At 41.1% G+C, this 15,821-nt stretch overlaps 1 protein-coding gene across 1 annotated transcript in view; it reads left to right on the forward strand.

Moving 5' to 3' along the window:
• LOC134541923 (netrin-1) overlaps positions 1-15,821 on the forward strand; it is a 386,368-nt gene that overhangs the window by 300,541 nt on the left and 70,006 nt on the right. Inside the window, exon 3 of the mRNA XM_063385674.1 lies at positions 7,104-7,253. Within this exon, the coding sequence (XP_063241744.1) occupies positions 7,104-7,253 (150 nt within the window). The remainder of the gene's footprint in view (positions 1-7,103; positions 7,254-15,821) is intronic.

Below are 15,821 nucleotides of genomic sequence, written 5' to 3' on the forward strand. Positions count from 1 at the left end.
AGAATATATTTTTGATAGGCCGGTTTCTTGGTGGGAAGGATTTGTGTGTGGGGGGGTGGGGTTTATGGAATGTCCCAATGACAAGGAAGGGGGAGAAATCAGGGGTACCTCTCTCGGATAATTGTTAAAATATCAATGCTTTTAAAAGGCATTATAATATATATTTTTTTATTTCTTGCTATCTGAAAACCCTTAAACGCTTTTTCAAAACCTTAAATTTTTGAAAGAAAGGTGGAGCCTTAGAGTACCCCTGCTGGTGATTGTGTCCTAATACGTGTTTAAAGAGAAGGCTACTCTCCAATTTTGCATCTTCAGAGGCCATAAATTCAGACATACGTTAGTAATTTTAAGCTGGTTATTCAGTTGCTTTAGAAAAGGGGGGGAGGGCATTACCCCTCCCTAACTGCACAGTGACTTGCGGGGGTTCACCAGTATGGAGCTCGGCAGTGTCGTAAAGTCCTCGGTATGAAATGTAATGTCATAGTTTTTGGGGTCCCCGGTAGCAGAGACTGCTGTGTGGCGAGGCTGGTGGCCACGAGCGTAAGCAGAATTTATTTTCGGGGGAGGGGAGATATACTATTTTCCGCTGTTTTGTTTTCTGTTTCTTTCCTTTTGTTTGGTGGGAATGATACAATTATATATATATATTTTTTTTTAATATTTCAGGGGGAGGGGTTGGGGGGGGGGGGGTTGTACCCCCTTGGTAGAAGGGTCGATCTCTAGCACCGGCATGACACTCTGTCGTGAGCTTCGAGCAGATGTCAACATGTTCTGGAGCACACAAACTATAATCTTAGGGATCCCGTCGAATTAATCGTGTATGCATTTCAGTGCGTCGTTGCACTACATGTTCATTTTTTCATTCATCACCGGTTATAGCTGCGAATTGGTGAACTGCATTACTAACATGCACTACCCAATAATTACTATAAAAAATGCTTGGAGATTATTAAAATTACTTTAATAGATTTTTAAAAAAAAAGTTTAAAAACTTGGGATGTGTTTAATTTTTTAATTTTTTTCAAGCGTGTACCAAAAACGCTTGAATCTAAACCACTCAGTACTGTCCATGTTTGGTTTTTTTTTTTAGCTCTTAGTAACTTAATTTTAGAGTTTAATGTTTAAAACCGTTTGACTCCACCAAGACGCGGTTAATACTTATTACGACGGTTCTCTTAAAATTCAGTATGTTTAGCTACAGTTAATTTCATCACGCCTGCACTCATAATAAAAAGTAATTTGAAATGTAATTTTTTATCTCACTTAAAAGTAATGACTTAAACAATTTGGTAAGTCCATTCCAAGAACGAGTGAACTTTCACGATAGATCCATGCGATACATTAAGCTTTAATTCCACACAAATTAGCATGTCATCAAACAAAATACTTAGTTTTGCAAAGAACAATGCTATGGCCAACCATTCGGAAGTGTTTAATCTTCTCAGAAACGATGAAAGAATATTCCTGTGTGGAACTGAAGTCGTTGATAAAGTTCTCCGGCGGGAAACTACACTCATCGCTAAGGACGGGTGTTATTAATATATTGTCGGCGAGATAATGAGCGCAGGAGGACGAGGGGTGAAGGGGGCGTATCCGCCGTAATCCCGCGGGTGCGGGGCGGTGCAGAGGGAGGGGGTCGAGCCGGGAGACTGCTGCCACCGCACGCAGCCCCGGGGCCCGCGTGACGCGACAACAGCCCGCAGGATTATCACCGCCTCGGTCCAGATGCGTCCCTGCTGGCTTCTCGGCCGCTGTGGGAACACGCCCCGCCGCGACCCTGCCGCTGGCTTCCGTCTCCGGCCGCTCTCTACCAACACCCACCACCCACCACCCATCATTGCCACCAACTAATGGAAATAATTTTAAAGCAAACAGCGGGACATGTGGTTCTATTTCCTCCTTCCCTCCTTTTTTTTTTTCCAAAATGAAATATGCGTATGTTTCTGGAACAAGTATCTTTTTTTTTTCAACTGAAAAGGAAATTATAGTTGAATAAAGAATTTTACAATTATTGCTAGTGAGATGTTGGTAAAATTGTTGGAGTCTAGTTGGTTGCCCGCAGCCGAGGATGGCCGCCTCGCGCAGTCGGCAGGGCGCGTGGCTCGGGCCAGCTGCTAGCAGCCTTCCGGGGGACAGGCGGCGGGTCTCGCGAGGGCATCGGGGGGAGGAGGACATGCACACGAAGGACAGTTCCGTGTATCCATTGAAACCACCCCCGTCTGCTTCCCTAACGACATGAATCGACCTAACCCAACCCTCCTCCGCTCCTCAGTGGTGTCAGAACTAACATCCGTCCCCGTATCTGAAGAGGACCCCTTACACCAGCCAACATTTCTTTATTATGTTCAGTTTATTTGTACATTTATATTTCTATGTTTTAAAATACGTCTGGCTTGCAACACAAACTTTTCTTAACACTAACAAAACCAATTACTACATTGAAAAATACTTTTCGCTGTTTGAATGACAATGCAAGCTTGTATTTACACGTCAGGCTTGGCAGTGGCTCGTACTTCAAACTCCATGTTGTGGCAATAGCGCATCGTACGTGCTGTTAACTTTTTACTGTTTTAATAAAAATCACATGTTACAACACTGTTGTATAATATTATATTACAATAGACATGTTCGTATTTGCTTACAATGTCTCTTTAAAGTATTTTTTGATTTTTTTTTTTTGTTTATGTTTCTGCGTTTCATCCGCCTCGAGTTCACTAGAGCCGGGTTCCTACGAGCACACTGCGCGGCGGGAAACCGGACAAATGAGGTCGGTTCGGGATTCCAACCCGGATGTTCTAAATGCAAGTGCAATGACTCGCCACTGACCGCCCCGCGAGCTGTCAGACACTTCCTTGGGACCGGGGCGAGCAGAGTCACGGTCTTAATGTGCCAAATGCTTTCACCACTAATACACAGTTTCGACAGTTTAGTTGGCAACTAAGCCGTCTAATATCGAAACCATGTGTTTGTTACCTTAAAGAATATTTAAACTGAAATAAAATGTACAAACGTCTGTATGCACTCCACGGCAGAATGTAAGCTCTTGGTAGCGTTCTTGCCCATGGTAGGCATAATGAGACTCCTGAGTAACTCTCTTGTTGCATTCTACCAAGAGTTAGGGGCGTTGTTCCCCCTCCCCCTCCCTCTGCCTTAACCTAGCGAACGATTCTTATTCAACAAAATCTTTGTCTCGGAATACGAGCATTTGGTCCTATATATACGTATTCATGCTTGCGGCTCGAGACGGAAATCATAGTACTGCAAGACGTTAAAGGAAGCAACTAAAATTTTTAAGTAGCTTCAGTTTGCCGCAATTATTAAGAAAAACATTTTCCGCATAATCTCATTAACGTAAAGGGTTATTAATTTGGCATTTGGAGATGTTACATAGTAAGTCAAAAAAATATATCAATTTTTTTTGCGTAGGTTTAGTTTCATCTGTTTGGGAACCGAATTGTGATGTACATGTTGAAACTCCTATTTGACCTGTGGATAGCATCAACATTATCTGGTTGTTACTTGCTGAGTAAACTCGTATGTTGAACGTGTTTCGATCGAACAGTCCGTGTGCCGGCCTCGAGTCGGTGCGAGAGCGACTCTATCGGAGATGGATTCTCAGGTGAGCGATAAGAGGGAGAAATTGTGTTTGGTTTCTTTCGTGTGCGTGACGGCCGTGAAATATGCGTCCACACATCACGCGTGTTTACACTGCCCTCCTCCTCATTACACGCACGATTGCGGTGCCGGGGGAAGGGGGTACGGGGAAGGGGGCAGACAGGCGAGGGTGTGCCCAGAGCGTGTACAGCAAGCGGCGCTTGGCTCGTGATGGATGTGATTGGCGCGTCTCCGGGCCGCCTGCCCCAGAGGGTGCGTTCCGAGACCGTGGGGCGAGGCGCAGCTGGACACGGCTGAGGGACGGCCGTGTAGGTGCGCCCGACCGAACCCCGAGTCCTTCTTCTTGCTCTGCGTCGAGACGTGCGTGGGAACATCTTCCTTTTCAGCAGGCAGAGTGATATCATCATCACAGGGTAACGGAAGTGTAACGTATGTAACGAAAAATGGTTGATAGTGTGGGATTTTAGAAAAAAAAAGTTGAGATTTGGAACATCTTTACAGCCGGTTACATGTGGCAGCAGTAGCGCATGATTTCGTATACTTTCCAATACTTTTGTAAACTTTTATATAATTTTGTATACTTTCGAAACTCTAAACTCTCGAATTAAATTTGTATAGATAGTTCCAAAATCATGTACCCTATTAGCCATTATAAACCCACTAATTCAGTCTTACATTATTGAAGGCATGGCATAACGTACACTAAAATATTTCCTATCCCCGCTTATCTGTGAAGTTTCACTTCTTTAAACAACAATGTTTTATATTCCCATCAGTAGGTAGAGAGTAGCATGCGTCCTACCCAACTCTAAAACTGTAAGTGAGCCATTAGGTGGTAAAGATAGACAAAACGTGTTGTAACCCGCCCTTTTCCTAGGCATGCTGGCAGTTACGTCCTTTGGTCTGTTTTACTTTATTCTCCGGCTGGGACAAAGTAAAAACACAATACTGGTTGTGAGATAGGAAAAATGAAACAAGAATTGAATTGAAAAATGTCGGCTCACAAAACTTTTCTGCTGGAGATTCGATTTATTACGAATTTAAATTTAACATAATAATTATTCATTTACTATTAGCATTCCACCGTAAATCACGGACGGAATTATTATTGAATAAACTATCTCGTGCCTCCACAGGCCGATGCAATTCCGGGTTGGCGTTCACGCCTCAGGCCCCAGAACTATATGGAACACTAGACGGTGCCGAACCATTTCCATTGTTAAAAAATTTTGCTTTAATGAAACATAAATTATGTGCCAATTTTTGTAACAAATATTTAGTTCGTATTATCTTTAAAACGTGTATTCATATATGTACAAATAACCATAAACATGTGTTTTACAAAGTTCTGATATCTTTCTTGTAGTATAAAAAAACATTTTTTGGCAACTGGTGTCCAAAGGACTATTTTATAAGAGTACAGAATTTTTTTTTTTCTGTGCAGACTAAGCGGTCGGAATTCACCGAAATCTACTGAATGATTACATTGGAAACAGATTTCTCAAATATTTAAATCTATATTAAATAAACATTGTGCTATTTTAACAGAAAAATGTGAACTGTAGCAAACGTTGATAAAATTCTGATTTCAGTGTGGTTACCAAATATAGAATATTTTCTGCAATTGAACATTAAAATTAATTAATTACTGCCGTTTCTAATTGATCGACGCTTCGCTCTAGTATTTATTCTGAATTATTTGACCCGAATTTTGGCATAACGGAGCACAATTTTTGCCATTTAACCTCGTGTACTATTTTACGGCACGTTAGCAAGTGACTAATATGTATAATGCATTGGCGCTGATTTAAGAATATAAATTGTATTTTAAATAATAATTGTAACTTTAATCGCTAAGTACTTTATTCCATTTCTGTTTTAAACAGTAAGTTTGGATCGGATGTTACGATAGTAGTGAAAATAACTAAAGAATATTGCTGTACTTACGTGTGTGTGTGTATATATATATGTGTGTATATTAATTTAATAATTAAAGGTACAGATAAATACCAATCCTATTTTCAATGGATAATTAACACAATTGTATTTTTATTCGAAGTTTCCAGTTTTTTATGTAGCCCTACTGATAATTTTGAGTGAACAGAATATTCATTCCTGATATTGTACTGTGAAATAATTGATTATTGTTAAAATAATTACATAATCATTTTTAGCTTCTACGAATTTACTATTCTATAGTCGTAAACTTAGATTTTCGATATTTGTTAGCATACTTGTCAATCATTCCAAAAGACCATCAGGCGAACATAGTTCGAGTCTTAACTACAGTTTGGCTACACATTTTGATGGTATGGTTTTTTGTTTTAAGGTAAATATTATTTATTTGTATTATGAAATATTTTTAAAGTATGAATGTAAATGTTGTGGAAAAAAATAAAATGAACTTTTGATGAGTTACAATGATGCAATTAGTCAAACATTAAAGGGGTTTATCACTGAATCTTGGTTTAATATTTGTAAACAGCCGATAACGTGCAGAATATTTCTTGCGACTGAATTTACAAAAAAGCATGACTTGCGAAACTCCTGAAATGGACGTTAAGGCTTGAATTCACAAGCCGTGTTTGAGTATCGCAATTTCACGACATTTCATTTTTTTCTAGGACAATTTCTTTATATGTTATATACATGTGCATATTGAATTTTGTGTTCTGTAGAAAATTTGTGTTAATTGTTACCTTTTGTTTGAAAAAATTTAGACTAATATCCGTAATTTTTTTTGTGCGAAAACTAATTGTGTCGTGATTTAAAACGTTATTTTGGACAAACACTATTGCTAGTTTTCAATGTACGTCATAGAGAAAAGACAAAGAAAGATGAACACATAAACAAACAGAAAAAAAAGCCAAAATCTGCCAATGTAAAAAGTTAAATTTAAAGAAAGCTCGGAGTATTCCGTTCAAGGAATCAGTCAGAATAATATCACAGAACAGACAAACATAGCGGGCTGACAACGACGATAAAGTTGCAACAAGAACAGTATTTTTGCGCGTAATGACTGGAACAGATCTTTGTGTTGTCAGAATACTTGTATATAACTTCATTGCTGGGTTTTCATATGCGTCGCTGAATTGTCGGTTTGCTGTCCAGATAATCTGTTCAGCATCATCGTTGGTTTCCTCTGTCTATCATTGTTTGTCTATACTTACTGTTTTTATTGCAACTGTCTCGTCGCCAGTCCCTCTGTGTTATTTTTTTGCTGTGATATACTAATTCATACCCCGAAATTCTCTGTGCTGTCTTTAGATTGAACGTTTGACATTGGCTGATTTTTGGCTTCTTTTTTTTTTTCTTTTTTTTTTTTTGTGTTGTCAGAATACTTTGTTCTGTTCTTCGGGTGTTCTTTGTGACATACGGTGCAAACTGGCAATGGTAATGTTTGTAATGGATCCGCCAGAACGTGACTGTGGCGGGGTGAAGGGAGGGAGTGCTTCTCGCCACAGACCGGCGCGTGTGGTTGGTTGCAGCGTGCGACTGCCACCCCATCGGCGCCTCGGGCAAGACGTGCAACCAGACGACGGGGCAGTGTCCCTGCAAGGACGGCGTCACCGGAGTCACGTGCAACCGCTGCGCCAAGGGCTACCAGCAGAGCCGCTCGCACATCGCGCCCTGCATCAGTGAGCGCGCCCTTTACTTCTGTCCTCCTGTCCCACTGCCGATGTACATCAAGCTCTGTCCCTGCCCGAACACGCCCGAATACTCACCTTCGGCTAACCTCGGGTTTATATATATATTTATATCTCTCTGTTTATTTTAATGTAGCTATACTAACCTAACTAACCGTCCATAGTGTTTTAAAGTTTTTTAATGTAGCTAACCTAACCGACCACTTTTAATATTTGAATTCATTTTTCCCTGCGCAAAAATAAAACAAATCCCGAGGTTGGCCGAAGGTGAATATTCGGGCGTGTTCAGGCATAGACAGAACTTTATGTACATCTTAGGCTTCTCCTTAGAAACATCTTAGCTCTCGGCAGCAGTCATTTCGTGAACTGTGAAACCACGGCGCTGCCATCTGTGGCGGACCGAAGTTCACGAAGGCAAAGGGAAACTTTATAGTTTTAACTGTTTAGTTAATTTTTACACGGTGGACAGTATTTTAATAAAATCCAGGTCCAAATCCAGGGTTTAGTATTTTTTTCAAGTCTTTTTTTCGCTTTCATTGGAGCCGTATGAAATTTCTGCTAATCAAATGATTCGATAGTCGACCTAACTGCTCCGGAAGCTAATTCTAGCGGCGGGTGCGGAAACTACGTGTGATTCCTGTCAAGAAAAGTAGTTGAAAAACACAAATTTCGTATATTTATCACGCTCAGCTTGGTTTTAAAGAATTCTATGTCAAATTTAGTGTCCGAGTTTCGCATTATAATTGTAATTTCAATACGAAAACACCTTAATGTTTGCTTGTTACCGGGGTTAGATGTTTACATATCAGTAGTATATAATAGGGGCTACTAGATCTGGCGCCGGCGCGTGGATTGTGATTGTCGGTCCGCCATCTTGGATTTGTGACGTCACGACGGCAAAAATTCCTCAAAATTCCTCAAAATGACTCAAAATTTCCCGTTTTAAGAAAAAAAATTCCCGTTTTCGAGGGAAAAATTCCCGTTTCGAGGGAAAATTTCCCGTTTTATTCCGTAAAAATCCCAGCGGCTGAAAATTCCTAAAACTGGCTTAAGCATCCTTAACTCAAGCCAACGTTAAGCCATTTATAGGATTATGACGTCACCGTTGCAATTTCCGTTACGCCCGCCATCTTTAACTTTTTTATTATCCGATTTTAATGAAAAAAATTTAAAATTTATAAAAAAATTAAATTAATAAAATTTTAATATATTTTTTATAAAAAATATACTTTGTAGACATGGAGTTCGGAGTCCTCGGTTCGAACCCGACGAGGTCAAAAAAACTAAAAATGGCGACAGGCTCCTTCCACCACGGAAGTCACCTACAGACTAACCTACCACCAATAACAAGGTCAACTAGTATGATGTCATGTCCGCCATCTTGTCTTCGTCTGCTGGTAGCCATCATCATCTTGTTATCGTCGGCGAGAGTGCGCTGACACCATGTTAGTTTAATTCTTATCCGCTAGAGTGCAGTAATCATTTATTATTGCTGTGTCACCCGCCATCTTGTCATTTGACCGCCATCTTGGAATCGTGTAATTATTTAGCTAGAAATTCGGGAAAAAATCCAAAATTCATTAAATAAATCACTCATTAATTTACAGATTGATTCGACCAGTTTCAGTCCTTGGTTCGATACCCGATCGATGCAATAATGTTTAATTTGATGTAAAAAAATAATAATTTCATTATTCCATGTTCAACATTCTTAAAGAGACATTAAAACCTCTACTGTCATCATCATCCTATAAACCATCAACACCAACATATTGGTAATTCATAATTTTAATGCTAGAGATTCGGGAAAAAGTTCAGAAATCATTAAATAAATTTCCAATCAATGTACTGAGTAATTAGATCGACTTAGGTCCTCGGTACGATTCTGGACGATGAAAAAAAATAACAATTTAACATAATAGTAACAGGTTCGAGAAAAAAACAAAAACAACACAAGTTCTTTCACAAACATAATATTTATTACATAATATATATTCTACTACAGGATCACTTACGAAAGCCAGCAATCTTATAATCATTTAGTTCCGCAGCGGTGTGAAATGACTAATTCTTAGCTCCAATCGGTTTATACTAGACAGAGTCCAGCCAGAACCTTTACAGACATAGTTCTCCTCTTCTTGACAGAGTTTCTGGATACCGTATTTAACAGTTTGCTTCACATCGTCAGAACTGTAAATTACTGCAGCCGATGTCTTGAATGCACACTTCTTCACTTTGTCATCTAACGGATATGGCTTTCCATATAAACAGTCCAACCACAAGTTATATTTCAAAGGTCCGTTTGTTGCTACATCATCAGTAAGCTGATTGATTATGTTCTGTCTAATATCATCAAGAAAAGTACAAATGTCCTTCGACTCACCGAACGTATTTAGATAATAGTAGTCTTTCAACGTTCCACGAAATGCAGACTGCGCCAAGTAGAATCCATTATCGTTTACTTGTAATGCTCCGAACACAGTCTTAGGTTTAGTTCCATGTCCAGACGTCATAACAATCGGTTGCTGGGCATCTGTTTTTTTGGTTGTACGCTCACGAGTCTCCAATCTAAAGCGAGGAGTCAAAATGTCGGCAGGTAGTTCAGCAGTAGGAGCACAGACTCCACCTTTACATTTTTTCGCATGATGTCGCAAACTGTCAATTCGAGTAAACCATTTAAGGCACTCATCACATCGAAACTTCATTCGAGAAGGATTCTTCGTGCATTTGCTCCGCTCATGTCTTCGTGCATCATGGGAAAATGCGAACGACGTATCACAGTAGCTGCAAGGATACCGTGGTGATGAAGACGAGCCTTTCAGACCTGATCCAGATACAGGCGTTGCAACAGTAGTACCATTTCCAGGCATACTCTTATGCACATCGATGCATCGTTGTTGCGCCGAAACCTTTACTTTCTGCCGCACAGCAGGACCTTTGCATGCCTTCATGTGCGTTTTCATATTATCTTTTCTGGCAAACTGCTTATGACATTTCTCACAAACAAACATTTTACGATATAGGTTCTTGGCACATTCGCTCCTCTCGTGTCGCCGAGCATTGCTGCTGTTTGAGAAAATCTTGTCGCAGTAACAGCACCGATGTTCGCTAGTTGTCAAATCAGCATCCATTGAAGTCTCCATCGAGGTCGTATCGTCGATCGTCGTGGTTTCCTGCACATCCAGCTCAGTAGTCATTAAGCTATCTTCTGCTGGTGGTATCGCGTCTGATGAAATCTCCTCCAATGTTGACGTCGTCGTCGTTGCCAACGAGATCTGCTCCACCATTGTCGTCGCTGACGTCAAGGTTCCCGTAGACGATGGTACAACGTCCATCGAGTTCGGCGTTAAAGTCGGTAAAGATTCCATCGAGTTTTCAAGAACAGGTAATTACGCGACTTATGCACCAGATGAAATAATCTAGGTGATCCTTACACCGTCGTCGACAGTAACAAACTAAGCGACCTGCTGTATAGGACTCGCTTATATACATGCACCGGATGGAATAATACGCTAGTCAAATCAAGAATCATTTACAATAATACTAGAGTCAAAACAACATTAAAAATAGAAGGACCATCAACGAATAGGCAGCACATTTGGAAGCACCGACAACGAAAAGGCAGCACATTTGGAAGCACCGACAACGAAAAGGCAGCACATTTGGAAGCACCAACATCTAAAAGACAGCACCGCCATCGAAAAGGCAGCACATTTTGGAAGCACCGACAACGAAAAGGCAGCACCGTCATCGTAAAGGCACGGACCGCCAGACCGGGTCATGTCAATATCAGACATATAGACCATGAACTCAGTACACACAGGAAAAAGGAATGTACACGCAGGAAAACGGAATGTACACGCAGGAATACGGAACGTACGCGCAGGAAAACGGAACGTACACGCAGGAAAACGGATCGTACACGCAGGAAAAACGGAATGTACGCGCAGGAAAACGGAAGGTACACGCAGGAAAACGGAACGTACACGCAGGAAAACGGATCGTACACGCAGGAAAAACGGAATGTACGCGCAGGAAAACGGAAGGTACACGCAGGAAAACGGAAGGTACACGCAGGAAAACGGAAGGTACACGCAGGAAAACGGAACGTACACGCAGGAAAACGGAATGTACACGCAGGAAAACGGAATGTACACGCAGGAAAACGGATCGTACACGCAGGAAAACGGAACGTACACGCAGGAAAACGGAATGTTCACGCAGGAAAACGGAACGTACATGCAGGAAAACGGAATTTACACACAGGAAAACAGAAAGTACACGCAGGAAAACGGAACGTACACGCAGGAAAACGGAACGTACACGCAGGAAAACAGAACGTACACGCAGGAAAACGGAACGTACACGCAGGAAAACGGAACGTACACGCAGGAAAACGGAACGTACACGCAGGAAAACGGAATGTACACGCAGGAAAACGGAACGTACACGCAGGAAAAGGGAATTTACACGCAGGAAAACGGAACGTACACGCAGGAAAACGGAACGTACACGCAGGAAAACGGAACGTATACGCAGGAAAACGGAACGTACACGCAGGAAAAGGGAATTTACACGCAGGAAAACGGAAGGTACACGCAGGAAAACGGAATTTACACGCAGGAAAACGGAACGTACACGCAGGAAAACGGAACGTACACGCAGGAAAACGGAACGTACACGCAGGAAAAGGGAATTTACACACAGGAAAACAGAAAGTACACGCAGGAAAACGGAACGTACACGCAGGAAAACGGAACGTACACGCAGGAAAAACGAAACATACACACAGGAAACGGAACGTACACGCAGCAAACGGAATGATCACAGGGTCCAAAATTCATTGGCTCCAATATTCATTTACTCCAATATACATTGACTCCAATATTAATTGGCTTCAATATTCATTGGCTCCATCAGTCATTGTCACCAACAGTCTTTTGGTTCCAAAAGTCTTTTGGCTCTAAATATATTTGGCTAGAATTCTTCGAGTCTAAGAGACTATGAGGCCACATGGCTACGAGTCTAAAATGATCTAGATATTTACGAGTTATACACGGCTTGCGAGGCTAGAGCTACGAAGCTTCTAGTTCACAAGTTTACGTGACTGCGAGGATACAGGACTACTAGTCTACATGAGTACTTGACTACGAAGCTACTCGTCTACATGGCTCCAATTGCAGCATCTGTCTCGTCAGAATTTTCTCTCTTGCTCAAACTGCACCACCACCATTATGTTATAAGATTACATGGATACTTGCTTACGTAGCTTCAAGTCTACGTGGCTCCAATGTATCATGACTACGCGACTTCAAGCAATGAGGTTAAGAGACTACGTGAATACAAATCTTCAAGTTTACGAGACTGCGAGGCTACAGAGCTACTAAGCCTCTAGAAAAAGAGTTTACGTGACTGCGAGGATAGAGGTCATCAAGTCTACATGAGTACTTGACTACGAAGCTACTCATCTACAAGGCTCCAGTTGCCGTATCTGTCTTGGACGGAATTTTCTCTTTTGTTCCATCTGCACCACCAGCATTATGTTATAAGATTACATGGATACTTGCCTACGTAGCTTCAAGTCTACGAGGCTCCATTACATCATGTCTACGCGACTACGAGCCATGAGGTTACGAGACTACGTGACTACGAATCTTCAAGTTGACGAGACTGCGAGGCTACAGATCTACGAAGCCTCTAAAAAACGAGTTTACGTGTCTGCATGGATACAGGAATACAAGTCTACAAGGCTACAATTACTACATTTGTCTTCGACGGAATTTTCTCTTTTACTACATCTGCTCCATCACCATTATGTTATAAGATTACAAGGCTACTTGCTTACGTAGCTTCAAGTCTACGAGGCTCCAATGCATCATGACTACGAGACTACGTGCCATGAGGTTACGAGACTATGCGATTGCAAGTCTTCAAGGTTACGTGATCCCGAGGCTATAGGACTACCAAGCTTCCAGAACGTATGGTTACGAGACTGCATGAGTAATTGGCGGCGCGGCTACGAAACTTCATGCCTCTAACAGACTACAATAGCACTATTCAGTGGTGAGAGTTAATTTATCACATGCAAAGGTACTTGCTGCAAGTAGTTCCGCTTTTCAACATCAGATGACGTCACGTGTTGCTTGCAGGTAAATAATATTTATTTCTTATATGCGGGATGCTCACTATCGATCGCATAAGAAGGATGGCTTCGTTAGTCTCCAAGGAGAAGGAAGTTCGTCCTTCCTGCTAGTGCTTCTCAGATTTCTCACGGTCCACCATCTTGGATTGCGACGTTACGGCGACCATCTTTGATGGGTGTGACCTTGACCTTTGACCGAAACCGCAGGAATGATCGCAAGCACTCGGATTAATCATCAAAATATTGTTAAGAATAATCAGGAGCACACGGAGAAAACCATCACAATATTGATAAGAATAATCAGAAGCACACGGAGAAAAACGACACATGTTTTCTTTGATATCATAAAATTACAGGAAAAAAATTTAAAAATAAAAATAAATTATAAAAAAAATTAAAAAAATTCAAAAATACATAAAATTCTGGCTTGTACTAAAACTCTATCTTTGCTCAACAATGATAAGTTTACAAGCTAGCAGAATCTGTTTATGTATTTTTGAATTTTTTTAATTTTTTTTATAATTTTTTTTTATTTTTAAATTTTTTTCCTGTAATTTTATGATATCAAAGAAAACATGTGTCGTTTTTCTCCGTGTGCTTCTGATTATTCTTATCAATATTGTGATGGTTTTCTCCGTGTGCTCCTGATTATTCTTAACAATATTTTGATGATTAATCCGAGTGCTTGCGATCATTCCTGCGGTTTCGGTCAAAGGTCAAGGTCACACCCATCAAAGATGGTCGCCGTAACGTCGCAATCCAAAATGGTGGACCGTGAGAAATCTGAGAAGCACTAGCAGGAAGGACGAACTTCCTTCTCCTTGGAGACTAACGAAGCCATCCTTCTTATGCGATCGATAGTGAGCATCCCGCATATAAGAAATAAATATTATTTACCTGCAAGCAACACGTGACGTCATCTGATGTTGAAAAGCGGAACTACTTGCAGCAAGTACCTTTGCATGAGATAAATTAAATCTCACCACTGAATAGTGCTATTGTAGTCTGTTAGAGGCACGAAGTTTCGTAGCCGCGCCGCCAATTAGTCATGCAGTCTCGTAACCATACGTTCTGGAAGCTTGGTAGTCCTATAGCCTCGGGATCACGTAACCTTGAAGACTTGCAATCGCATAGTCTCGTAACCTCATGGCACGTAGTCTCGTAGTCATGATGCATTGGAGCCTCGTAGACTTGAAGCTACGTAAGCAAGTAGCCTTGTAATTTTATAACATAATGGTGATGGAGCAGATGTAGTAAAAAAAAAAATTCCGTCGAAGACAAATGTAGTAATTGTAGCCTTGTAGACTTGTATTCCTGTATCCATGCAGACACGTAAACTCGTTTTTTAGAGGCTTCGTAGATCTGTAGCCTCGCAGTCTCGTCAACTTGAAGATTCGTAGTCACGTAGTCTCGTAACCTCATGGCTCGTAGTCGCGTAGACATGATGTAATGGAGCCTCGTAGACTTGAAGCTACGTAGGCAAGTATCCATGTAATCTTATAACATAATGCTGGTGGTGCAGATGGAACAAAAGAGAAAATTCCGTCCAAGACAGATACGGCAACTGGAGCCTTGTAGATGAGTAGCTTCGTAGTCAAGTACTCATGTAGACTTGATGACCTCTATCCTCGCAGTCACGTAAACTCTTTTTCTAGAGGCTTAGTAGCTCTGTAGCCTCGCAGTCTCGTAAACTTGAAGATTTGTATTCACGTAGTCTCTTAACCTCATTGCTTGAAGTCGTGTAGTCATGATACATTGGAGCCACGTAGTTTTGAAGCTACGTAAGCAAGTATCCATGTAATCTTATAACATAATGGTGGTGGTGCAGTTTGAGCAAGAGAGAAAATTCTGACGAAGACAGATGCTGCAATTAGAGCCATGTAGACGAGTAGCTTCGTAGTCAAGTACTCATGTAGACTAGTAGTCCTGTATCCTCGCAGTCACGTAAACTTGTGAACTAGAAGCTTCGTAGCTCTAGCCTCGCAAGCCGTGTATAACTCGTAAATATCTAGATCATTTTAGACTCGTAGCCATGTGGCCTCATAGTCTCTTAGACTCGAAGAATTCTAGCCAAATATATTTAGAGCCAAAAGACTTTTGGAACCAAAAGACTGTTGGTGACAATGACTGATGGAGCCAATGAATATTGAAGCCAATGAATATTGGAGTCAATGTATATTGGAGTAAATGAATATTGGAGCCAATGAATTTTGGAGCCTGTGATCATTCCGTTTGCTGCGTGTACGTTCCGTTTCCTGTGTGTATGTTTCGTTTTTCCTGCGTGTACGTTCCGTTTTCCTGCGTGTACGTTCCGTTTTCCTGCGTGTACTTTCTGTTTTCCTGTGTGTAAATTCCATTTTGCTGCGTGTACGTTCCGTTTTCCTGCGTGTACGTTCCGTTTTCCTGCGTGTACGTTC

Source organism: Bacillus rossius, chromosome 1, assembly GCF_032445375.1.
Source record: "Bacillus rossius redtenbacheri isolate Brsri chromosome 1, Brsri_v3, whole genome shotgun sequence".
NCBI lineage: Eukaryota > Metazoa > Arthropoda > Insecta > Phasmatodea > Bacillidae > Bacillus > Bacillus rossius.